The sequence below is a fragment of the Pipistrellus hanaki genome (assembly GCF_964339955.1).
Source record: "Pipistrellus hanaki genome assembly, chromosome: 12".
NCBI classification, from domain to species: Eukaryota; Metazoa; Chordata; class Mammalia; order Chiroptera; family Vespertilionidae; genus Pipistrellus; species Pipistrellus hanaki.
In genome coordinates, this window is record NC_140514.1 from 9,218,935 (window position 1) to 9,245,729 (window position 26,795).

The 26,795-nt window shown below is 44.6% G+C and overlaps 1 protein-coding gene across 6 annotated transcripts in view; it reads left to right on the top strand.

Moving 5' to 3' along the window:
* Positions 1-6,851: 6,851 nt before the first annotated feature.
* FEZ2 (fasciculation and elongation protein zeta 2) overlaps positions 6,852-26,795 on the top strand; it is a 35,631-nt gene continuing 15,687 nt past the window's right edge. For 5 of the 6 annotated variants that reach the window (XM_084900616.1, XM_084900617.1, XM_084900618.1 and 2 more), the window contains exons 1-5: positions 6,852-7,136; positions 11,958-12,066; positions 18,904-19,020; positions 21,729-21,870; positions 22,358-22,626. In XM_084900616.1, the coding sequence (XP_084756742.1) occupies positions 6,880-7,136; positions 11,958-12,066; positions 18,904-19,020; positions 21,729-21,870; positions 22,358-22,626 (894 nt within the window). In that variant the 5' untranslated portion in view covers positions 6,852-6,879. Of the gene's footprint in view, positions 7,137-9,988; positions 10,097-11,957; positions 12,067-18,903; positions 19,021-21,728; positions 21,871-22,357; positions 22,627-26,795 lie in introns of those variants that run through there. The other variant, XM_084900621.1, reaches the window with a different exon arrangement.

A 26,795-nucleotide genomic window follows, 5' to 3' on the forward strand; every position in this document is an offset into this window, starting at 1 on the left:
AAATTGGGGGACAAATACCCTTATGAGAACTTTATACAATAGGCATATCAGAAAATAGAATGTAATGCATATGACTAACATTAACTGTGCAACCTGGATCAGATAAAAAGTACCATCACTTACAGAGTCCATTTATCTCATCCAAATGTGATCCAAGACTCCTGGCTTCTGCTCAGTTACAAATTCCTCTGCACTGTCTGCATCTCTCTCTTTCTATGAACCTCGTGGAGCCTCTATTTATGCCATCTCGTCTCCTGAATGTGCCCTTTCCATTCCCCCATTGTGCCACCTTCTGACAGCTTATCCTTGTGCTCGGTAAAGCTTTCTTACTTTTTCACTCATTCCCCCGCCTCCCCCCCAATTCAATGGGAAGTGGTCTTACTGTTTTCCTTTATTTCTTTTCTTCATTTTTTTTTGTCCCTATGTGGGTCAGAGATTTCCCATCTCCACTGAATTTCTTCTCAGAATTACACCTTCAAACTCAAGTCTTCAAATGGTAACAGTCTATTATATCAAATCTTTTATTACTCTCTAGTGAAGTTAATTTGTATAGCTGCAGTACAAGAAACAGTAAAATAGGAGAGATAATTAACAAGTTAATAATTCATCAACAATTATTACACACAGCACATGAACTAATCTTAAATGTCTTACTTGAAACCACTTTTAAGGAGATCAAATGTTAAATAAGCGGGGCACATGTGTATAGGTCGATTCTAATAAGTGATTCATTAAAGTCACACCTGTTTGGAAGAATTTTGGCTAAATATACATCGCTTGAAAGTTACTATTTTAACAATTTTCAAGTGTACTGTGGCCTTAAATACATTCACATTATGTGCAACCAGCACCCACCTCCCAAACAGAAACTCAGTACCCATAAAACACTCCCCATGTCCTCCCGCCCAGCCCTTGGCAGTCACCATTCTACTTTCCATCGCCATGACTTTGACGACTCTAGCTACCTCAAATAACTGGAATTATACAGTACTTGTCCCTTTGTGTCTGGTTTCACTTAGCATCATGTCTTCAAGGTTCATCTATACAGTAGCATCGGTCCGATTTTCACTCCTTTTTAAGATGGAATCATATTCTATTGTATGCATATGGCACATTTTGTTTACCTGTTGATAGACGTGGGTGGTTTCCATTTTTTTGGTTATACAGCCACATCTTTTGAAAAATATTTGAGTTATAATTTACATGCAATAAAATGCACTTGTTTTAAGCCTATCATTGGATAAATGTATACATCTACATAGTCACTGTCATAATCAAGAGTATTTCAGAAAATTTTTTTTTTTTTAATTAGCTGAAACCTGTTTGGCTCAGTGGACAGAGCTATGGCCTGTGGACTGAAAGTCCCGGGTTTGATTCCGGTCCGGGGCATGTACCTTGGTTGTGGCACATCCCCAGTAGGAGGTGTGCAAGAGGCAACTGATTGATGATTCTGTCTCATCGATGTTTCTAATTCTCTATCCCTCTCTCTTCCTTTCTGTGAAAAATCAATAAAATATATTTTTTAAAAAAAGAGTATTTCTGTTACAGGCCTCCAGAAGTTTCCCTCGTCTCCTTCCACAGTTATCTCTTCTACCCCAAACCTTCCCACGCCCCGGGTACCACCAATCTGCTTTCTGTAAACTATAGATCAGTTTTCAGGCCTTATTAGACCCGAAGTTTCTAGGTCACTAATGAGACAAAGAATTCAGAATGAATTCAGAATGAAGGCTACAATATGTACTTGCAGTCCTAAAGGAAGCAAGAAAATCATTCTACAATTTTTCAGACTCAGAGCAGCCTCTTCCTCTTGTTTGTTGAAAAAACTTTCCACATTTGTTCTTTGTTCCATCGTAATATGAATAGCAAGGACATGCAGTGCTGACCATCATAGGAAAAAAGAGAACATAGAGGGTTTCACCATCCCAAGATGCCTTGGCACATAGGACACTGAAAGTCTTCAAAAAGGAAAATAATAGATAAAATTTGGTGTATTCAATTCGGCACGCTCTTAATTTCAGATGAGAAAATTAAGAATATGCCAAGGCAGGAATTTAGGCTGTTCAGAGTGTTCACTGCTGCTCTCCATGACAGCGTCCTTGAAGGTCACAGTGAGAGCTGTCATAACGTTAGGTAAGTGACTCCTGCTGAAAGTTGTTTCCGTTCATTTTTCTGAGACCAGCGTTTGACACCTGGAACACAGCCAGGCCCATGTTTGGCAGTGTCTTCCCCTCCCAATGTTCTGATACCTTGTCAGGGTGAGGCCACGGCCAGTCAGTCACCTGGCTACGCCCCTGGGTGGCCTGGCCCCGCTTCTGCTCAGAATGGTCCCACCTAATCCTGACCCTGATCTGATCATTAAAATGAAGATTCATCCCCATCAAATTCGCATAATTAGGATTAACCATTCTTTTCAAATAAAAGGTGAATTGTAATCTTTGACTATGCTAGTTTCTTGATTTTTTTTTTTTTTAATGCGGTTTATGGGAAGATAGCACCCTTTCCTTTTTTGGCAAGCAAGCCATCGTTCCTTAAATTCTTGACGCACCATATGGATTTCTAGATTCTTTTTGTTTTTGTTTCATCAGCTCTTGGTATAGCCTGAATCATTGAATAATATTAATTATTAGCTTAGCTTTTCTCAAGAAATGTTCACTCCTTTGCCTCCTCATTGTTTTAGTATTGCTTTATAAGGCTTTCCACAATCACTATATGTGATACTTTGACAGATATTTTTCTGTTCCTGTTTTCAGTTGTTTGTTTATTTATTTTTTTTGCAATTTTAGTATTTTCTGATTATTTTTATACCCTTAGGTGGTCTATCTGCTGAATAATGTACTTTTCCATTTTTGGTTACTTAACTGTCACTGTGATATACTATATATGTGGAAAATTTAAATACATTGTTAAACAGGAGAACGTTTCCCATCTACGTGGTTAATATGAACATAAAGCTCAAGAGCTAGGAATCTTTAAAAGTAATTTATATTCTTTTTCTAATTTTAAACCAAGCGCTGAAAATTAATTCTATAGGTTACATGTTTACACCTTCCTTCATCTCTTCTCTAGGAGTTGGTGGGAAGTAAAGGTATGAAGTGAATAGATTTGGACGGACTAATTAGTAGAAATGGCTGTGTGAGGTATACTGAAGCCGTGTTGATGGACTGACCCAAGCAGGTGAGGCCAGGCCGGCAGGAAGCCCGTGACTTTGCCAGATTGGCAGAGATGTTAGGAAGCTAGACTTTGGCGATGGGAAGGAGAGTTGCTGGAAAGTCAGGTAAGGGTGCTGACAGGAAATATGAAGTGAAGGGATTTAGAGAATAGTAAGTGGGAGCTGGATTCTCTTGAAAAAGCAGTCTGACTCCAGTGCCAGGAGCTAAAGGGAAGGATGTGCATATGGAAATGGAGCCACAGCCTGGGGGGGACATGGCCGACAGATGGTTGTCCTGGAAGCTGTGGGGCAGCCTGCAGTTTCCGGGTACCACGTTGGGGGAGAGGCCTGGGGAAGGCATTGAAGGGGCATGTTGCTACGTTATCATTTACCTGGTGACAAGCATCCTACAAGCTTAAACTGTTTTGTCCTGCTACTCCTTCGAGTTTACAGTAATTATTTAAAATCTACCGAAGCACAAATTAACAATTGGTTTCACACCATCGTTTCTTGCTAATCTCATCACTGTCCCCGCAAAGCAGTATAATCAGTTTCCTCAGAAGCATCTTTCTTTGGAGGATTTTGACAGATTGTGTTGAGCACCAAAATTACTATAGGTGTGCAAAAATAAATTGACTGAGAAAAGTGCTTTAAATCTTGTGTTTTGCAATGGAGTATGCATAATTAAAAAACAAATCCTTACCCAAGATATGTTTGTATTGACTGAGAGAGAGAGAGAGAGAGAGAGAGAGAGAGAGAGAGGAGACAAACATACATCAACCTGAGAGAGAAACATCAATCGGTTGCCTCCTGTACATGCCCCCACCAGGGATTGAACTTACAACTCAGGTATGTGCCCTGGCAGAGACTTGAACCTGAAGCCTTTGGCCAGGGCTGCGATGGGATATTCAAAGTGAGGGTGATATCAGGTAATTTGAATTTAATTAAAAGTAAAAAACATTCTATGTGGAAATTTTCACTAAAATCCTGAGGCCACTAAAGCTAAATAGCAATTTATGTAACAATTGACAGTGTTACACGTGAGTCCTAAGAGTAATTTTCATTTCCACTAGCACATACCATGAAGCTACCAGGAAGGAAAACCCCCACCATTTTGCTTTAGCTGTGGACCTAATTAGGAGAGTCTGAGTCATTTACACACACAGAGTGTTTCCTAACTGTGTGTGTAAATACATCGAGAAAAATAGATCTTTGATACTTTTAGAGCATCACTTTTGAGTGATGTCCAGGTAGGTGAATATCAGCTAGGCTAGAATATTTTCTCATCAACCCCAAAGCTGTTAACCACCGGGTAATTAGTTCTAGCTGCTGACCAAGTAACAGCGCAACACCTGCTGATGAAAACAGAGAGGGAACAACGTTGCCTTTAAATAATTACCAACCGTTTCCTAGGCTCAGGCATAGATGTATTTTGTTTAATATGGAACAAATCATTGGAAGAAGAGACATCCTTTGGCACAGTAAGTAGGAAATTTTGGTATTAACATGTGTTCCTGAGGATAGGTTTTCAAGACAGGGACAAAACATACTGAGGAAATCTTACATTATTAACTTCAGATTTATTTTTCAAAATATAAATTCAGCCGGGACCAGTTTGGCTCAATGGATAGAGCGTCGGCTTGGGGACTGAAAGGTCCCGGGTTCGATTCCGGTCAAGGGCATGTACCTTGGCTGCGGGCATATCCCCAGTAGGGGGTGTGCAAGAGGCAGCTGATCGATGACTCTCTCATCGATGTTTCTGACTCTCTATCTCTCTCCCTTCCTCTCTGTACAAAATCAATAAAATATATTTAAAAAAAAAATAAATTCAACCGAAGGACTTGTATACATGCATATAAGTACAACCAATGGACACAAAACTCTGGGGAGGGGCAATGTTAAAATATGTACACAGATAATAATTTAATAAAAAAATATATAAATTCATCTTTCATGACTTAACTACATCCCACTTCCTAAATGAAGTATGTGATTACTACAGTCCAAAGATATAACTTCGATCAACCCCTTTAGCTGCAGACCAGCTCAAACCATTCTGTTTGACCAGACCCAGATCCGAAGCTTAAACCTTGGATACAAACTCTTGTGAACCCTTAGAGTGCTACCTGTTAAAACCCCACCCCAAATCTTGGATCAAGCAGACAGATCTGAACCTTACCTCAGGTCTTCTTGCAATCAACCGACAAATAAAGCTCCATTCTTTTCTCTGCTGCCATAGTATTGGCTACTGTGTGCTTCAGGCAGCAGACCCTGCCTGATAACAGTCCTAGGTATAGATTGCCTCTATATATTCACACTCCCTTATAACCACACTCACTTTTCTCCCCATTTTCGTTTATTAGGGCAATATACACGTGACATAAAATTACCATCTCCACCATTTCAAGTATATAACTCAGGATATTAAGTACCTTGCAAAATTTAAAACTATATGCCCCTTAATTAATAACTCTCTACTCCCATTCACACCTTTTATTTTGCATAAATGGTTTCCTTTGGTCTTATCACTACAACCACATTGTAAACCTCTTGTGGGGAGCGGCTGTGTATTACTTAGGTATCATACAGATATGGTACTTACTGCCAGGCACTGTTCTGAGTGCTTTGCAAATATTAACTTACATAATTATTCATTTTTTTGCATGTTCCAGAGGGTCTAGCACGAGCTTTGCACGTGGGAGACCTCAGGTATTTGTGGAATGCATTTCAGTATTCCTTAAGCATTTCCAACTGACTGGGCCTGTTATTCTGGTTGGAAAGATACAAAAGGAGCAGATTGCCCTGGGGTAGGGACCTGTGCATCATCTAACGCTAGGTCGCAGGTTTAAAGAAGCTCTTTATTTTAGCCTCCGTTAGGCCGGGTACCCGCTAAGAGAAGCTTAGAGGGAAGCTATTTTGGAAGCATAGAGACTACACCAAGTGACTCAACGCAGTTAAGGTTTTCCTTTCTGTAGGGACCCACGGTCGATCCTGCAAAGATTCTGCAAAGGATCTCACTCATTTATGGATAATAAAGAACATTATAAACCGATTAACCAAAAGATAGATATACAGACAGTAAAGCAACAAGCAGACTGTCAAATTACAGCGGGGAGGATAGGGAGATTTGGGGGAGATCAGAGATCAACCGAAGGATCTTTATGCGTGCATATAAGTACAACCAATGGACACAAAACTCTGGGGAGGGAGGGCATGTACGTTAGGGGAGCAATGGTAAGATATGTACACATATAATAATTTAATAAAAAATAAAAAAATTAAGTCTAAAAAATATTTTAAAAAAAGATTAAGGAGAAGGTACAGAGATTTTCCATGCACCTCTGCCCTGATACATGCATAGCTTACCCTTATTCTGAATATCCCAGGTTATTCTCTATTAAATTCAGATTTATGAAGAATAGTAATTTTATACAGGCTTAAAGTCATTCTTTTTAAGGGTGCAGTTTGATGAATTTTGACAAATGCCTACAGTCATGTAATCACCATTCTAATAAAAACAGAGTATTAAAAAAAAAAAAAATATTCTGCAAAGGGAAGACCCCAGGCTGAGCGGCCCAGACCTGACCCAAGCCTGCGCGCCGGGAGGGGCGTGGCCAGCGGGCATGGAGGGCGGGGCCTGATGAGGGGCGTGGGCAGCGGACACGGAGGGCGTGGCCAGCTGGCGGGGCGGGGCCCGGGGGCGGGGCGGCGCGCGTCCGCAGCGGGCGGCGATGGCGGCGGACGGCGACTGGCAGGAATTCTACGAGTTCCAGGAGCCGGCCCGCAGCGCCCCGCGCCGGGAGCCCCGTCCCGCGGGCGCCGAGGCCGAGGCCGGGCCCGGGCCGGGCGGGGCGGGCGGCCTCCCGGCGCTGGCGCGCAGCCTGGAGGAGAAGCTGAGCCTGTGTTTCCGCCCCGCGGCGCCGGGCGCCGAGCCCCCGCGGGCGGCCGTGCGGCCCATCACCGAGGGCGGCCTCCTGCAGGGCGACGAGTGAGTGCGGCCGGGCGGGCCTCCCTGCCCCTGCCCTGCGCCTGCCCCTGCCCCCTGCGCCTGCCCTGCCCCTGCCCTGCCCCTGCCCCTGCCCCGGCCCCCTGCGCCTGCCCCTGCCCCTGCCCCTGCCCCTGCCCCTGCCCCTGCCCCGGCCCCCTGCGCCTGCCCTGCCCCTGCCCCTGCCCCTGCCCCTGCGCTGCCCCTGCCCCCTGCGCCTGCCCTGCGCTGCCCCTGCCCCCTGCGCCTGCCCTGCCCCTGCCCCTGCCCCTGCCCCTGCCCCTGCGCCGCCCCTGCCCCTGCCCCTGCCCCTGCCCCTGCCCTGCCCCTGCCCCCTGCCCCTGCCCCTGCCCCTGCCCCGCCCGCGGCCCGGCCCCCATCACCGAGGGCGGCCTCCTGCAGGGCGACGAGTGAGTGCGGCCGGGCGGGCCCTCCCTGCCCCGGCCCTGGCCCCGGCCCCTGCCCCTGCCCCTGCCCCTGCCCCTGCCCTGCCCTGCCCTGCCCCTGCCCCTGCCCCTGCCCTGCCCCTGCCCCTGCCCCTGCCCCTGCCCCTGCCCCGCCCGCGGCCCGGCCCGCTGCCGGCGGCGCCCCGGCGGCAGGCCCCGCCCCGCGCCCTCCTTCCTCTCCTCCGCCCGAGGCCCCGCCCTCCGCGCTCCCCGCTCCCTCCCCGGGCCCTGGGCCCCTGGGTGCCCCCTTCCCCACCTTCCACCCCCGCCTCCTGCCCGGAAACCAGGGGCTGGTTTGGGTTAGAGGGAATCTCCTGTGGAGCTTTAGTTAGAGGCAGTGCCTGCTCGGGCACAGGTGTAGCCACTCATTCATTCACTCATTCAGCCAGCCAGCAGTTACCGGGCCCGTTAAACGCCCAGGCTGCTGCGCACCGGGCACACCCACCCTCCCAGGAGGGCACCACCCAGGCTGGGAGCTGGATTTGTAAACCAGTGTTTGGGCGTGACAGATGCACTAAAGGGTAGATGTGTAAGATTTAGATTTAAAAGTGTGTGTGTGTGTGTGTGTGTGTGTGTGTGTGTGTGGTGAGGAGTCAGGAAAGACTTAATGGAGAGGAAGAGGGAAAATTGGGTCCTGATGGAGCGGGATGGGAGTTTGCTTGGCAGGTGAAGGAAGGGTTAGCGTCCTGCTCGAGGGTGCAGCACGTGCAGAGGTAGCGGTGCTGAGGCGGCATTTAAGCCACAGCCATGCATTGGGCCCAGCTGACAGCCAGGTACGGCGCAGGCTCCAGAGGCCGAAAGGCAGAGCTGTGGCTGTGAGCCGCTGGGATCTTCCATTCCGGTGGGGAAGACCAATACATAAATCAGTAATTATTACCGAATTATGTAAGCAGTGATGGGGGATCCACAGGGTTTTAGGAGAGCTGGGAGAAGGAAGGGACTGAGTTCCTGGGGGCATTTTATTGAGCCACTTTGAATCCCAATGATAATTGGTTCAATAAGGGTTGGGATTAGGTACCACGGGACCAAAAGGGGGTTAAAAGTGGTGAGAGAGAAAAAACTTGAGCAAATGGTAATGTCAGGGAGAGGTGCCCCCGGAGGCTGTGGGTGAAGTTACTGGAGGGAATAACTGAGGCCGTGGGTGAGTTTTCAGAACATCGGTGGGAGGGAGAGAGCAGAGTCAGGGAAGAGTTCTCGTGGGATACAGCTCCACGGGTGAGAAAGGGGCTTCTGACTTGGCGATCTCCTTTGCTCTCTGAGGCAGATGGTCAGCAATAAGGTAGGAAGCTTGAGAACGGGGATGGGGGTGGGGGTGGGAATGGGTGCCTGTGAGCATGACTGAGCCGTGGTTTGGGCCCAGCTGTATTTGGAGATTATATCTTTTAATGTTACCTGTGTACAGTGTTTGGGTGGAATTTATGATTAGATGTTGTACCCAAAGATATGCACTCAGTGGCCATATATGACATTTAAAAAATTCTGTTCCCAAAAAGAAGATAGTATTAAGTGTGTATGTATACCTGTCTATATAATATAATTTGTATATGTATGAATCACTAGACTCAGGACATATCCTGGATTTATTATGAGTTTGGGTTTATCAAGAGTAACTTCTCAAAAACGGATTAGTGGTTTGTTAAGTTTATTTTTGTTCACTTGTACTGGCTGGAAAGGAGTGAGTTTTAGCCTTTGCTTACATCTTAGGATGATGTAAAACTTAAAAACAGTCTTCGTTACTCTTGAAAACGGTGTTTGGTAGATGATAAGCTGGTAATGTGTGTGGTTTGACTTAGGAATGTGTGAGGAATCTCTCTTTCCCGGGCCTGGGCTGGTTGCTCTCATTATCCCCTTTCTATTGCTTACATCTGCTTTGCATTGCTTGTTAGAGTCCATCTCATGCTCCTTTCCCCAGAGCAGGGGTCTTCAAACTACGGCCCGCGGGCCACATGCGGCCTGCAGAGGAGTCTGATCCTGCCCGCCAGGTTTTTTGGGCAGTGAGCGCAGCCGAGGTGTTACAGTAGGAATTAGTAGTTCATATAGTCCAGCCCTCCAGCTCTCTGAGGGACCGTGATCTGGCCCCCACTTTAAAAAGTTTGAAGACCCCTGCCCCAGAGAGTTGAGAATTCTTGCTCTCAGGCATTGCCTTGAATATTTTCCGGCATGTTGTTGAACTTTTCTGCGTCCCAGTGTTAGTTTTGGTTAAACACAGGGATTGCACTCACCTGCTGAAGCTTTACACCCGAAGGGTCTCCGGTAGGACTCAGTGTCGGTGAGACTTTGACCTTGGAAAGAGCTGTCTCGCCGGTTGTTTATGACTGCTCGTAATACTTGGCGATAAGGATGAAGGCCAGGCCTGTCCTAACTGGAGAATTCTAGAAATCTTGCACTTCAGTGGGGCCGCCCTACTTCCTTCCAGCTACAGTTGTTCTGACCTTGGCGCTCTGACCTTGGTGGAGATAGGGGCCTATTGATTGTCCCGCCCCTTCTGGACAGATCAGATTCAGGCACAGTCACTAGGTGAGTACCCAGCTTCCTGGATGGGAAGGGGCAAACAAGCCGTTTCCCCAAAACCCTGGCCTTCCTTCACCTTCTAGGGTTTCTGCCAGGGTTAGGTATATAGTCAGTGATTCAGCATTTGAAAGTCTAGTACCCAGGAAGGCGAGGGCCTCAAACCCCGCACATTCCTCAGTCCAGAGGGCTGCTTCCGGTGTGAGCGTGTTGGCAGGAGAGGAGATTATGATTCCAGCAGAGGGGGGAATAGGAGTGAACCAGGCATATGGGGGATTTGCTGGGTAAACAGGCCAGTTTTCCCGAGCCTTTGGGTTTACATTTTCAATGAGGCTAATGGGAGTTCCAAAGCCAAAAACATCATGTCGGGATTTTACGGTTTTGGCAGTGGTGGTCCTATTGCTTCATCTCTTTAGCACCAAATCCCAATGCATTAAATCAAGCGTGTTGCTGCTTTATTTTGAAGCTTGTGTTCTTATTTCTAGGCCTCTCGTGGTCTGGCTTTTGTATCCTAATGGCTCACACACTTGTAAATAACCCCCACCTAATTATGTCATGGCTTATTCACAGTTAGATACCCATTATACATGTTAGGGTGTTTTTTTTTCCTTTAAGACATGTATGTGCATACCTCTAGCTGGCAAGTAGCTCATAGATGTAATGTTTAACTTCAATTAAGTTTCATGTCATTTATATCTCCGAAGTCAGTGTTTTTCGTATAAGGTCATGTTTTATTATGCTGGTGATTACCTGGGTACCGAAGCCTGCATTTTGGTCGTGAAATTGGAGTTTGCTGTCCTTATCTACAATAGCATGCTTTGGGACTCAGTACATCTCATCTAAATGGATGTTTAGAGTAATTGAGCTGGAAGGGATGTCTGTATTTCTTGTTCAAGCCTCTCATTTTATAGAAGGGAGGCTAACAGAGAGGTTAGAGGACGTGGCCAAAGACTCGTTTGAGGAAGAAGATGGACCCTGAGTCTGTTTTCCTGGATGTTAGGTGCTCTGTTGCCTCCCACATGTGCTGCTGGAGGTGGAGTGACTGCACTCACCGCACCTGTGTGGATTACATTTGAGCTCCCTTTCTTTCCCCTTCCATTTGATCAGTTTTAGTCCTTAGTCTCCTATATTACAAATCAGATATTTAACCCTGATCTAACATTACAACGGAATCCTTTTCCCCCAGAAGGGATAACAGATCCGCTAGAGAGATTATTTACTCTATGAAATGGTCTATATATTGTTTGAAACTTGTAGAAAATTAAAGCAGAGTGCATTTACTACCAGGCTGTAATGACTTAACTTCCCTGTGCTTTAGTTTCCTTGTCGGTAAAATGGGGGGATAATGGTTCTTCATAATACTGGCTTTTTAAAATATTGATTTGACAGAGAGAGAGAGAGAGAGAGAGAGAGAGAGAGAGAGAGAGAGAGAGAGAGAGAGAGAGAGGAAAACATCGGATTGGTTGCCTCCTGCATGTGCCCTGCCTGGGGATCAAACTTCTGGTGCAGGGGCCGATGCTCCAACCAACTAAGCCACACAGGCCAGGGCAGCACTGCTGTTGAGAAGTGAGTTAATATGTAAGTTGTGTAGAATAGTGCCTGGCACACGTTACCGTGGAAAGTGTCCGTTATCAGCCTGGGAGAGTTTTCCATTTCACTCCACCTTCCCTCAGGACTTCTTGTCAGCCAATTACCTGGTTTTCATTTAGTCCTACTTAGGGTGCTCTGTTTTGTTGATGTTTTTCTGAGAAACAGTGGGACTTTTTTTCCCTTTGATATTTTTTGGTTTTCTTTCACGGTGGTACTGGATATTTATTTAGTAAAAGATGTATAGAATACTGTCATTGACTGTAGTTTTCTTCCTTTTAAGGATCTGGAACGCCCTGACCGATAACTACGGAAACGTGATGCCCGTGGACTGGAAGTCATCCCACACCAGGACCTTGCACCTGCTCACTCTGAACCTCTCGGAGAAAGAGGTACATCGGGATCGGGCCAGCAGTTTCTTCATAACCGAGTCTGATGATGGAGCTACCACGGAGCACTGTGGGATCCCTTAACACGACCCGCGTGGTTCAGGGCCCACTCAGGGTCCGGTTTCTGGAGAAGGCCGCACACTAAAATGAAGACTGGAAAAGAGTTAATTTGGGAAAATGGGGGGCCAGGCGGGAGTACCACCTGGCTCTGGCCTTGCTGTCCCTTTTATTGAGGCTATGGGGTACACCCAGTACCCTTAAACAGCTTTGGGAGACACCCATAGCCCTTAGGCTGGTAATAAGCGGATTATCATACCAGTAAGGATTTACATGATTACAAGATGGGGAAGTTGCCTCTGTTACCATTGTCTCAATTAGATGGGGCATGGTTGGCTCTGACCTTTCAGAGCTTCAGGGTTGACCAGCCCTTTACATCTTTCTATTAGTGAGACAATGATTGGTTTCCGGCAGAGCATTCTGTTTAACCAACACGCATGAGTGGCCTCTTATTTCCAAGCAATTGGACTGGCCCTCTGTTGCCATAAACTACTTATTAGCACATCCCTCCAGTTCTTCCCCAGCACACACTCCCTTTCTTATGTTTAGCTAAATTCTCATCACCTGTGTATGAGCATCAATAACCAGCCTGTTTTTTCTCCCACCTTTAACACAATGTTGATTAGCTGAGAACTCTCAGCAGCGAGAATCCTAGCCTTTGGCTTAATACCCAGTCATGTGCTACTTAGTGATGGGGATGCATTCTGAGACATGTGTTGTTAGGTTGCCTGTCATGTGAACATCATAGAACGCCCTCCCACAGACCTGTGTGGTATGGCCTGCTGCACACCTTTGCTCAAAGGCAGAGTTTCCCAAACTTCTCTCATGATCAGAATCACCTGGTGGAGTTGTTAAACTACCACTAAGAAGTGCTAAACTAGAATTTTTGGGAACATACAGGTAAAATTGTATACTTAACTTAGTGCTCTGTCTTAGATTGTATACTAGTTAAGTATACAATTTTACCTGTATGTAAGTTTGGGAAACGCCAGCGTGTGCAGTATGCTGCTTTATGAAACAACACAGGACTAAATCCAGCACAAGAGAAAATGGTGTAATTAAGAGACACAAGAAACGTGAGATGTATGAGGTATAACCTGGCACACTGATTTACAGCAAACATTTTTTTTTATAATTAGAATATGCTCTAAAATAACGATAAAAAGTATACTGCAGTAAATACGTAAACCAGTATCGTAACTGTTTATTATCGTAATCGGGTAATAGTACAGGTCATGATTATACGTGCTGTATTTTTATACAGCTGGCGGCACAGTAGGCTTCTTTACACCGGCATCTCCACAAACACCCGAGTAACGCGTCACTAGGCAACAGGGATTATAATCTCAGGGGACCACTCTGGTCTGTGTGGTCAGTTGTTGACCCAAACATTGTTATGTGGCCCGTGACTGTGTTGAGGTACTGGAATATCAACCGAGCTAACTTTTTGATGAATTTAATGGCTTGCTTGTTGCCCAAAGGCTACGCATTGGGGATATTGGGGAACCTTTGAAAGTTGTTTCTGTTCTGGGCTTTTCAGTGTGTTCTTGGCTAACTGAGGCTGCTGGGTTTGCCTGGTGTGATAAATCGAAAGTGCCTGAGGAAGGAAAATGAGCGCAGGTGATAAGGCAGCAAGGGGGACGGAAGAGGGGAGATAATTGCGTTAAGTGGAAAATCACCGTGTTGGTTAAGCCGAGGAGAAGTGTAGCTATGTTATGTCGGTTTCAGGGCTGGCAGTGCACACCCAGGCCAGACATTGTGGCATGCTCCTATTTCATTGGTGTGTTTGGGCCACTATTGGGGGCTTAATACAGCAAGCCTGTCCGTATGCTAAGTGGAATTGTTAAGGTTTTGTGAAAATGGTTTCTTAAACATGTGATTCAGAAGAGCTTGCTGCCCAGTATTTTCTAGTAAAATACAGAGTTCCAGTACAATACTTCCCAGTTGTCAAGTAGATGTGGAATTCTTACTGTTTGTGCTAATTATTGACCCCATTAGGCTGTTTCACAGACTGACCTGACATACGTGTAATGAAAAGGAATGCAACCAAATACCTTATGCTGTCTTCTGTTTATTTAGAACAGAGCTATCATTTTGGGCTTAGTTCCTCTCTGAAGCTTCCTATTACCGATGTAGCCTTTGCTGACCTCATGGAATTACGATTTTAGACTAGAAAGGAACTTGAAAGAACACTTAATCCAGTCTCTCACTTGGGGGGAATCCCCATCTGCAGCATGTCTGACAGATGGTCAGTTAGCCATGGCCTGAATCCTTGTACAGAAGGCAAAAGCACTCCTCTCTGTGGGAATCTGTTACACTTGTGGGGTGTGAAAACCCTGCAGAACCTACTGGTCCCATAGAAATTGTCTTCTAGGTGCTAGTCCCCACAGACTCTGCTCCTGTCTCAAATCACTATTGTGTTCCCTTATTAATCATACTAGAGGCCCGGTGCATGGATTCATGCACCAGTGGGGTCCCTGTGCCTGGCCTGCACCCTCTTGAAATCCGGGACCCCTTGAGGGGTGTTGGAGGGCTGGTTTCGGCCTGATCCCTGCAAGCCAGGCTGAGGGACCCCACTGGTGCACAAATCCATGCACTGGGCCTCTAGTATGCATATGAGATCTTTGGTTAATCTCTTGCTACCCTCCCCACTTCCCTCTGAGATTCATCAATCTTTTCCATGTTTCCATCCGTGGCTGTGGTTTTGGCTCCTGCACTGAGCATCTGCTCCTTGGTGGTCAGTGTGCATCATAGGTTCTGGCCAGTCGGCTGGTCGCTTAGACTTTTATATATATAGTAGGTCCTCGGGTTACGTCGGAGATCCATTTTCGCAGTGCGATGTAATGTGATTTTCGCCATAAGTTCGCTATATGCACATATGTCACTCACATGGAACACATACACAGCAGTAATGAAGTGAAACAGTAAAAAAAATATAAAAGAAAGATAGCAATTCCTGACCTTTACATGTGGTAAATAAATAATAAAAAACATAAAGCACATATGTTGAAATGACGGAACTTTTTAAAAAAATAAAAAAATGGGAGATGGCGACATAACCATGAAACGACATACATGGAGTCTGACGTAACCCGAGGACTGCCTGTAGAGATGTCTCTGGGCTGTCATGTGACCTCCTTGTGATGTCTTTGTATTTGTCTCCTTAGTAACTACCACTGTGCCTGGCATGTCGTCAGCACTAAGACAGGTGTTTGTTTACCTCCTGGAAGCATTCTTTGGATTATTCCAATTGTAAATGAAGGCCCATCGGAAATTATTTTGACAAAGGGGGAAGAAATTTTCTGGATCTTTAGGCATCTAGTACAGTCCAAATTCTTCTACGGGCACATTATTTTCCATCTGAGGCAGCTTCCTTTTCATAGAGGGAGACGGCACCACCTGCTCTAACGCTGGCACTGAAGGAGTGATGTTTGGCATGCGTGGCAAAGAGAAGGCACGTTTACGCCTAACGGGAGAGTGAAGAATGATACCCATGAAAGCCAAGGGTAGCTCTAAAGTCCAAAAGGGATTCCAGCCCTTAACATACGTCATCTCTGTGTGGGAGTGAGCTTAGCTCCCTTTCCGGAATGATGATCCGGGATCATTATTTCTGTTGTCATGGAAATTTGTTCTCACGGCTTACTAGTATCACTCACATGTTTTGGCAATAGCTGTAAGCTTATTCTAAATACAGGGACTTCTTGATCATGCTTATATATAGAATGCTTCTGCGTCATTTGCCTCAGCAACATCTGTGCCATCCTTCCCCCACCACGAACATTTTTTCAAGGCCTTCAGCTTTGTTTATGCACCTTTCTATCTTTAAGGCTAGAAACAGTAAGAAGGTAATAATCTTCCTTAGGAGTAATTTTCAAATTAAAAAACTTTCATTTGTCAGTAAGGGACAACTTATCTATAAGAGGGAAAAATAAGACAAAACTGTGGTCTTCAAGTTACAACATAGAAGAGTGATGGAGGGCTGTTACATTTAAAGGTCAGTGAAGGGAATTGTTATGTCTGCTCCACATCATCCGCGTGTCATTGTGATCACACTGTGGAATTTTTCATCTCCATGCCTCCAGGTTTGAAATCAAACATCCTCTCTCATCAAGAGCCTTAATCTCTTGACCAAGTATGTCAAGCGCAAAGGCTAACGTGAGCCAAATAATCGAGGCATGCAGCCTGTGGGCTGCGAGTTTGGCATGCTTGTTCTTGACCTTCTTACTTAAAAGAACAACTATTATAGTTTAAAAAGGAAACTAGAACTGTAGGACTTAACATGGGAAAGCGCCCTCTGCCCTGCTTACCCCAGATGTGGTTCCCACTTGCCAGAGGTGACCACTTTCAGCTGCTTCACCTATTTCTTCCAACAGATAACATACTCATCATTTTTTTTTTTTGACTTTTTAATTCCCAGAGGATGAGGGTTTAGCTCTCTCATGGTCCTCTCTCTAACCCCAACATCATAGTCTTCATAAAAATTTACCTTTCCTCTATCTTCCCAATATATTTATATCAAAACATTGGGTTAAACTAATTGCCATTTATATTGATTATTTAAATATTTACAGGTGACCCATTTTACTCTACATTATGATTAAATTTTCATTTGTATTTTTTTTTTCCTTAGTGTAACTTTAATTGGCTTTTTGTGATTTATTTAGGTTATCAGTAGCTCACTAATTCAGCCTCAACAAAGCCATAAAACTAATTTTAGTAATTGAAATACACTAGATAATCAATAGGTCTCTCTCTCCTCTCTCTTTTTCTTAATGCTTTTCTTGATGCCCTCAGTAGTTAACAATTCTAATCTGAACTAGTCACAGCCATCATTCTGGGATGAATATTTTCACTATCATTACAAGAATTCCTTTCACCTCTTTCATGTATTTTGGTTTTCCTCCTAGTTTTAATGGAGCATATTCTGCAGTAGCTTTCCGAGAAAAGGTACCTACATACACGGGAAGTCATTTTTTTGAGAACTTGAATGTCTGAAAATATCTTTATTCTAAATCCTCACCTAGTTGTTTAGCTGGGATTCTAGGGTGGAATCAATTGAAATGCAAAAATTATATTCATTGTTTTCTAGCTTCTGTTGTTGCTGTTGAGAATTGAAGTGACATTTGATACCTGGTCCTTTTAATGTGACAGATTTTCCCCGCTGGAAGCTTTGAGGTTCTTTCTCTCACACAGTGTTCTGAAACTTCCCAGTGATATGCAGAAGGCCGAGGCCAGGCCTCCTAGGCTGACGGTGCACTGAGAAACAGAATGAGCAGGTGTGCCCTCCCTGTGGGACAGCGTGGAGCTGCTGTCCGCGGGAGGAGGTAGAGCCCGGAGTGCTGAGGCTGCTCTCCCAGCCTCAGGTTCTGAAGGGCAGCACACCTGTGTCCCTTCGCGTGCCTCACGTTCAGGTTTCTTACTCTGTGGGCCTCGTTCACCATGAAACTTCCCACAATCCTGTACGAGGAACTGGGGAGGAAGGAGGGAGCTACAGTATTCAGTCGTATCCTCTATTTTATGTGTGTTCTCTGCACTAGTAAATAAAATAACCTTCCCAGGTAAAGTACTATTTTTAGAATTATGTGCCATCTGATAGAAACACATGGTTGCTTCTTACATAGTTTATTGCTGCTCATTTGCTCTTTGGGAACTCAGTGTGTGCTACTCCTTGAAGAACGGAGTTCTAATTTTGGGTCTTTCCTCACCTGAACAGTCATGTTACCTAGGTGACAGGTAGATGATCACGTGTGCATTTTAACCTGCTGAGTTTTCCAGGCGAGGTCTTTACAGTGACTACCAGTACTAAACTCTAAGTCATTAGAAAAGGGGCTGTTTCTTTTGGTATGGACAGGGTTCAGGGACACCAACGAGGCTGGTGTGATGCCCCAGGCTGCCAATAGCAAGCACACCGGCACCATCTGGCATGAAGAGTTCAAGAGGGAGAGGAGTTACCAGACGCTGGAGAGAGAGCTGCTTGACAGGAGCTGCGGCCATTGGTCTGGCAGCAAGGGAGCCAGCAGTATGAACGGCCTGCCCTCGTCTCCCGACCCTCAGTCTCCTTAGTGTCTGCCAGCGGTCTGTAACCCCGGAAGCCTGAGGTCCCGGGCATCCTCTGATGCAGACCGTAAAGGTCGGCCTCCTGGGGCACAGAGCTGCGTGGGGAATGGAGGTGGGGCAGCCTCCAGCACAGACACGTGTAAACATGTTTTGGAACCCAGAGATCCTCTTCTTATTTGGAAGAAGAGATGCGCAGCTGACAGGGCCAAGTGCGACCCTCATGGGCAGTTCCTGTCTGCCAGGGAGCTGATCACCCAGGCTTTCCTCTGGATGCTAGAAGTTAGTTTGCAAGTAACGATGTTTTCTGTGGAATGCTAATGTATATCCATCTCACTCTGAGGTTGTTAACTAAATAACTCTTGCTGTCTACTCCGCATTTGCTATCATTGTCGTTCTCTGCAGCTTCTAGCTAATGCCCTGTCCCTCTTTTTGTACTCATCAGCCAGCTTTGGTAGCAACCTCTCTCATGGGAAAAACAGCTGAGTGTGTGTCTGTGATGGGCACCATGGGATGCTTGCAGCCCTTAGCAGTTTCATAGTTCCTTATTCTGTGTGGCTCATCTGCGTTGGAGGGGAATGTGTAAAGCTCTCCACTCGCTGCCTGGCACAGAGCAGCTGTGGTAATTTCTCCCTCTGGAGGGGGTGTTGTCAGCTGATGCTTCCTCTGCCATCGTCTTTGCCCAGACCCAGAGGTCCGGCCTCTCATCGTGCGTCCTTCCGCTTTTAGGTAAGCGACAGCCTGCTCTTGGATCCATCGGACGAGGAGGAGTTGAGAGAACAGCTGGACATGCACTCGATCATCGTCTCCTGCGTTAACGACGAGCCCCTCTTCACTGCGGATCAGGTACCGGAGAGGTTCCAGCGAAGGGAGAGGGAGCCCTGAGCTGAAACGTGATTTGTTACTGTGGCCACAGGTGATGCGCTGTGGGAATTGACTTGTTTTTCCTGTATTTTCTGTTTATGTAGCTTAATAGTTGGCTCCTCCCCCGACTCCGAAGCTGGTGGGATTATGGGAGTTGGAAGATTTTCCAGTATAGGCAATTTCCCACGCTAAGCATTGTTAAAACGGGACAGCGAGTTACTAAGGGAGGGTTATTGCTTACACCGAAATCGCAAGAAATATTGTGATTTTCTTTTTTCTTTAGATCTAGCCTACGTTATATAGGTAACTTATAATGTATCTGTTAGACACCACCTCGTTTCTCCCCCAAACCGGTGCAGAATCGCTGGGTGGACATGCTGTGTGCTCTGGAGAGAAGTGGGCATTATGCCTATGGAATGCGCTATAATGTCAGTCCTGTTTTCATTTAGAACCAGTCGAATCAGCTCTCTCATTCTCCGAATACTCTTCCCACCTCCTTTGTGTTGTCAAAATGCCATGCAAAGACTTCTTCCTGAAACAAGCGTTCCATGGCCATTTGGACGTGACTTCTATCACACTGTATTGTTAGGCCGGGGAAGCAAGGTCAGGCAAGAGAGAGATATGTTATGTTCAGGTTGGAAGTCATTAAAAATGTGTCCTTTTGATGCTCCTTAGCCATATCTGTGGTTGGATTGTTCTAGGCCCGGGGAGAGAGTGAAGTGTTTAAAAAGCACGTAGTAGGTTAGAGGGCTGAGTGGGGTTGAGCGAGATATTCCAGGGAAACGTGACCCCGAGATTCATCGACTCCTCGGGCATCTTTGTGCATGCCACACCTTTCCCTGCTTTTAGGAGTTAGAGAAGCAGATGGCACAGCCTGGCTCAGCGCTTCCTCTTACTGTTTTCAGTGCCCATTTTTGGAAAATATTCTTGCTAATTGACATACTTCCCACCTCCTTCAGGTTTACTTTTGTGCTTCCTTATTGTAAGTGTTACATGTTGATTCACATTGTATTTTTTTCTTCTAACGAGTGATTTTTATTTTTTCATTTGTTTTTTTTTTTTTACATTTTTCTTTTGAGTTCTATCTCTTTCTCAACTTTTGAAATCTGGAGATGCTTTTGTAAACTTCGAACAACATTACTTATGACAGTAGACAATTGCTTAAATTAAGGCAGATAATATTTCTTTTAAAAATATACTTTTATTGATTTCAGAGAGAGGAAGGGAGAGAAGAGAGATAGACATAACAATGATGAGACTCATTGATCAGTTGCCTCCTGCATGCAACCCAGGCACGTGCCCTGACCAGGAATCAAACTGTGACCTCCTGGTTCATAGGTCGATGTTCAGTCACTGAGCCATGCCTACCCAGCAAGGCAGATATATTTCTGAAAATTTTCTGCTTCTGTGCAGCTTTCTTTATTCTCTTTAATCTTTTGCATTTTAAGTAACTTTATGTCCCTTCACCTTCCATTGAATTAATATATGAAAATTTTTTCCTGCTAATGTTAGAGGAGAATTTTGCTGCTTACAGAGGTAATTTCTGGCTTTATATGTAACTTTCTTATACGGCTGTATTGTCTAAATCAGTGATTCCCAAAGTGGTCTATGTCGACCCCCAGGGGTCTATGACAACCTGCAAGGGGTCTACGTCAGCGAAAAAAAAATTTGGGGGTCCATGAAATGAAAATGGGGGTCCACAATAGTGGATCTCAACATACACTGATAGTACCTATTTACTTACATCATATTATCTTATAATATAAAAACATATAAATTATTTATAAAAGTACCTATGAAGTAAAAAATTTATTATATATGTTTATAAAATTGTGTAAGTTGTAGGATAAAAACCTGCACATAATGATATACCAGTATCATCTTGTTACAAGCATACGCGCAGTAAACATTCTTGCCAATTTTTGTCTCAAAGCTTCGCGAACTTGCACCGACTTGTTCAATTCGTCACTCTATATGAATGTGAGAAAAATACGTTCATTCGTTTCCTGAATCTTGAATAGGAAAGTGCTGAGAAAATATTTAAAAAAATATAAACTGGTAGTTTATCATACAAATTATAGTGAATCAGTGTTATTTTGTTTGAGAATGCCGGAGAAAAGGAGGTACATTATTTTTTATTAAATTTTAACACTAAACTTCACTACAGTTAGAAATTTACAAAAAAATCAATATCAGGTAAGTAGGGGGTCTACCCAAAACCGAAAAACATGGCAAGGGGTCTACTGCACAAACAAGTTTGGGAACCTCTGGTCTAAATGGTACATCAACTTGATGAAACGGCGTTAGGTTGAGCCCTTGCTTGTGGTAGGCAGTGACTTTTCTGTCCTTTCCTTCTGTCGGACTGTCACTGGGATCTGCTTCCGGCATGTCTGAAGTGAAGGGTGCATGTGTGTGCAGCACCAGCTCCCAGACATGGCAAGGTCTGGCCGGGCCTCCCGACTGGCGATGGGCACAGTCAGTCACATCCTACCTGCTCAGCACGTGGTACTTTTGTGGGTGAACCGTGTTCATCCTTACAACCCAACGTGGTTACCGAGAGCGCCCACTCCTGCGCACGGCTGGTCAGTGGAGGAGTCAGTGCTCCTCTGCTCAGGGGCCTCCCGTGCACGCTGTGTGCCGGAGTCCGCTGTCCGTGTATATGATTAACGGTGGCGTGTGTATTTTGGAAGGTTATTGAAGAAATCGAAGAGATGATGCAGGAGTCACCTGACCTGGAAGACGATGAAGCACTCACACAGTCCGATCGGCTGTCCATGCTCTCCCAGGAGATTCAGACTCTGAAGAGGTCCAGCACAAGCAGCTACGAAGAGAGTAAGAGACCCTCCTTAACTGAGTGCTCTTTGTGCTTTTTTGTACATTCTTTCCTTTGTACAATTTTTTCAGTCTTAATTGATGATCGATTTAGACAAGTAAAATTTCTTCTCAGCTCTTTGAGAAGTAACTTTGCCCACCTACTCCTACGTTACACCTGCCCACCAGAAGTTTGAGGATTCTGAGATCACGAACAAGTTAATTGTTTAACAGTTAATTGTTTAACATGGGTGGGGAACCTTTTTTTTGCCAAAGGCGATTTGGATATTTATAACATCGTTCTCAGGTCATACAAAATTATCAACTAACCAATTAGCCTGCTGTATTTGGTCAGACATTTAATGAACTCACCCCGAAGGCCTAGGCAGGGGTTATTGAAACAATGATTTTGTGGCTAGAATGTGGCATCGCCCCTGGGCATGAAGCACTGCTGTGCCCACCAGAAACATCGGTGCCTCAGCGTCTGCTGTGCTTCCTTTGGCCATAGGGGTGAAAAGGCTCCCGGTGTCTGAGCTCAACGAACTCCTGGAGGAAATTGAGAGCGCCATTAAGGAATTCTCGGAAGAGCTGGTGCAGCAGTTGGCCCTGCGAGATGAACTGGAGTTTGAAAAGGAGGTGAAGAACAGCTTCATTTCTGTCCTCATTGAAGTGCAGAACAAACAGAAGGAGCACAAAGAAACGGCCAAGAAGAAAAAGAAACTCAAGAACGGCAGCTCCCAGAACGGGAAGAAGGAGCGAAGCCACGTGCCCGGCACAGTAAGTGAGGTTCTGCAGGAGGCATGGCGCCGTAGAAACGGTTTCCATGGCAATCCCAGCTCTCCCAGCCAGCTCCGGGGGCGGGCACAGGTGCAGGAGTGGGGCGCTTCTCCCCAGGGTGCTGATGGGATTCTGCTCAAGACCACCCCTGGGTGCAGCCCCTCCAGAGGTGTTTGCATGGGGAAGGCCTAATGCTTATCAGCGTGATCCAGTTCTGACATGTTTAGGAGAGAAGTAGAAGGAAGAGGCAGGATAAAGAAAGGCTGGGCTTTCGTTTGTCTTAAAGAAACAAAGCTTTAGAAGTGACCATTTTAATACATCAGAATGTTGTTGGTGCTTACTTATGTTGGGCTGGTGCATTTATGAAGGGTGTTTTTTGGTTTTTTGGTTTTTCTCTTATTTTTGCTTCTCTCTTATGGGTTGTAGAAAAAAAATGAAAAGGGGGTGGGTGCATTGAGAGGTAGCCGAGCTGTGCTGAGCCTAAAAGCACAGCTTGGCTTGTAAACAGTTACCTCCTGATTTGTCAATCAAGTTGGAAATCATGCAGGTGTCAGGTAGTACTTGATAAACTGGAATATTACTGACTGGTGAAAACAAGTTTGGAGTATTTAATTCTTTGAATCTGTATATTTTTTGTTTCCTGCTTTTTCATTTTAAATAGTCCTTTTAATTTCACTTGGTTAAAATTTATCATAAATATAATAGTCAATTATAAGATGTATTTCCTTATTGATTTTATGCTCTTTCATTTTGCTTTGATCAGTTGAGACCTTGTGTATTGCCTCTTCATTTTGTTTGTATGAAAGAATGTTAAGTTTTCTTTTTAAAGTCTAATGATTAGCCGGGACCGGTTTGGCTCAATGGATAGAGCGTCGGCTTGGGGACTGAAAGGTCCCGGGTTCGATTCCGGTCAAGGGCATGTACCTTGGCTGCGGGCATATCCCCAGTAGGGGGTGTGCAAGAGGCAGCTGATCGATGACTCTCTCTCATCAATGTTTCTGACTCTCTATCTCTCTCCCTTCCTCTCTGTACAAAATCAATAAAATATATTAAAAAAAAAATACCTTTAAAAAAAAAATAAATAAAGTCTAATGATTAGACAAAGGGATCCATTTTTCTAAAGGGCACATACCTTTTATGGTATTGATAACATGGCAATGCAAATCACCACCACAAAGCAGCTATAATGATTTGTAATAATAGAAATTCTGTCTTTAAGTTTTGATTTGCTATTTCTAAAGAAAAGCTATCAGAGCGGTAGATCTCCCAGGCTACATGCTGATGGAATCCAGGAAAGAGAATGCTGTCTGGGTTGCTGGGCCACCAGGGAGCAGTAATACAAACAAATTGAATCTTACCATATATAGCCTATTCATTGTACTGTGTTTGGCCTGTGAGTAAATGGGTGTTTTCTTACTGTAATGTCTATCTGTACATATAACAAATATAACTTATAAACTGACATTGAAAATGTTCTCAGATAAAGGGTACAAAATATTTTCAAGAAATGGCAGTGTTGACTGCATAGGTGTTTGATCACTTCCATTGACTACTCTTGGAAAAAAAGATACTAAAAAACCCCCAAACATTTGTTTTAATACACAATCATGGAAAGTTTGCTTTAGAATATCAGGGACAAATATATCTCTTATTTAAAAAATTGCACCCTTTACATCACCCAAATATACAAATATGATTAAATAAAATACTCAGTTTAAAAGTTATATAGCATGGTTGGTGATTTCTGCCTATCTGCTTTTAGGGATTACATGTAAATCCTCTACTTATTGGTGCTAACACTTGGATTCAGAAAATAAATTTATCGCCAAAGGGGTGTAAAGGTTGCTTCTTATAACTCCCATATACAAAGGTTAGAGCGGATTTACTGTGTAATTTTACTTGGCATTTATATTGAGCAGTTAGGTCTTACTTGAACCTTTATTAGTCTGGAAATAGAGTCATAGTAACAGTAATTGTTAAATATTTGAACTTGTGAAGTTCCCTCTTGAATCCTGATCTATTTGTTCAAAATCTTTAATCTTTAAGGCTAGGGATGGCATTGCTAAGCTCGTGGCACTCTAGCTTCTCGAACCTAAAATGCCAGAGAAAGACCGTCCCGTCTGTGACAAAAGGAGCCTGAAACCTGGGGTTCGGAAAGTAGAGGTGGGGCTCAGAGAACCCAGAAGTGAAAGGGTCAGTTGGAGAAAGAGAGCCCCAAGGTGCTGCCTTCCCAGACATGTTATGTTTCTGCAGTGTTGGCAAGGCCTTCGCTATTGTCAGTGATACTAAGTCTAACAATTGGTAGCTTGCCCAGCCGGTGTTGCTCAGTGGTTGAGCATCAACCTATGAACCAGGAGGTTATGGTTTAATCCCAGGTCAGGCACATGCCCTGTTGCGGGCTCCATCCCCAGTGTGGGGCAGCAGGAGGCAGCCAATCAGTGATGCTCTCTCATCGATGTCTCGCTCTTCCTCTCCCTTTCTCTCTGAAATCAATAATGGTGACTTTTTACAGAGAATCATGTGTCATCTGGTTTCTAATTAATTAGTCACGTTTTTCTTTCTACCTTAGATATTATTTTGTTTTATGAACAGGACTTGGACTTTTCCCTTAAACATGGAATACTTTCATTTTTCCTTATGTGTGTTTCAGTGAAACAACATCAGCTTGTAGTTGGTATAACACTTTACCCAGAATTGCTAGCTTGTTTAGCTTATTCTCTTTGCTCTAAAGATACTGTAATGAAATATCTGGGTAGAAATAGAGCAGAGGTGAACTTTATAGCTGTTAATCTTGGAGACTTGTTTTGTTTCAAACATATTCCGCAGTGAAAAAACTGGGGCTTAGGGTTGCTATTTAGAGCATTAGAAAATTTCTTTGGGGACATGAAAATACGATGAAATATGGAGGAAAACGCGTGTTTTATAGAATGAAATGTTACCTTGATTTGTTTTTTATTTTAATTTTAGAAATAAATGTTGGGAAAGCTAACACAACATTCAGTCACCAGCAGCTAAGGTGTCTTCCCCGGGCCAGGCACGCTGTGGATGCAGCACTGAGGGAAATGCCTCCTGGAGCTTACGACTGATGGGGGAGACAGGCAATAAACAAGAAAAAGAATGACTAGACAAGGTAATTGTAGGAATGATACACGTTACCAGGAAACAGAAGGCTGGGTGAGGTGGTCCATGGTGACAGGGCTGAGGAGCTGTTTTCCACAGGGCAGTCACGGTGTCCTGCTCCTGATCGGCAGGGCGGGCTGTCCTGTCCCTTGGCCGCTCGCTCTCTGGAGGGGTGGCCGGGAACTTTGCATCTCCCTGTCTTGTGGCTCAGCATCTGGAGGAGCAGAGGGCAGGTGGGGACCGGAAGGATGCTGTTGGTCAGTGGGCATCTCTTCGAGCGGACTGCTGTCGGAGGCATTGGCGCTTCTGTGTATCTGCTGCCTGTGTGTGGAGTGGCCTCCTTTCTTCTTCCTCTGTTCACTTGGGGGCTTCTTATTTAAAGCTCATCCTTCAAAATCGTGGTCAAGACAAAATCATTGTCTTCCTCTCTTAGAACCTTCCTCAAGACTCCCCCTCCTGCACTGTGGGATTGACTCCTCTCTCCTTTTTGGGTTAGTATTCCTCCTCTTAATGAGTTCTGTTAGCACTGCCATGCCATCGTGTTTTTGTTTTGTTGGTTTTCTAAGGATAGAAAATGTGACTTTGTTTCCTTGGTATCCTTAGTTCCAACATTGGGAACCTAATATAATACATTTCTGTTGAATAAATGCATGACTAAAAGATCAACTTGCGAATCTGTATTTTTACCTTGGGTCTTTTGCTAGGTGCCAACCCCCTGGAGGCTGAATAGGAATATTAGAACTGATGGTTAGGAGCTCTGCCTGAATCTGCTTCTGCCACTGGGCGCATACCCCTTTGAGTTCCAGAGGGATTAAATGAAATAATGTTATCCTGAGTAAATGCTAGTTATTACATGTCCAATTGCCCACAAGACATTTCTCCCTGAATGTCTTGTAGGAATCTGAAATTTATCATATCAAACCAAGTTACCATTTTCCTGAAGTTGAAAGAAGGTAGCCGAGAAGTGGCAAAGGGGCTGATCCGTACCTGATCCCCTTTTCTAAGTAGTTGTGCTCGAAAGGATGAAGTTTGCCTTGTACACATACTCG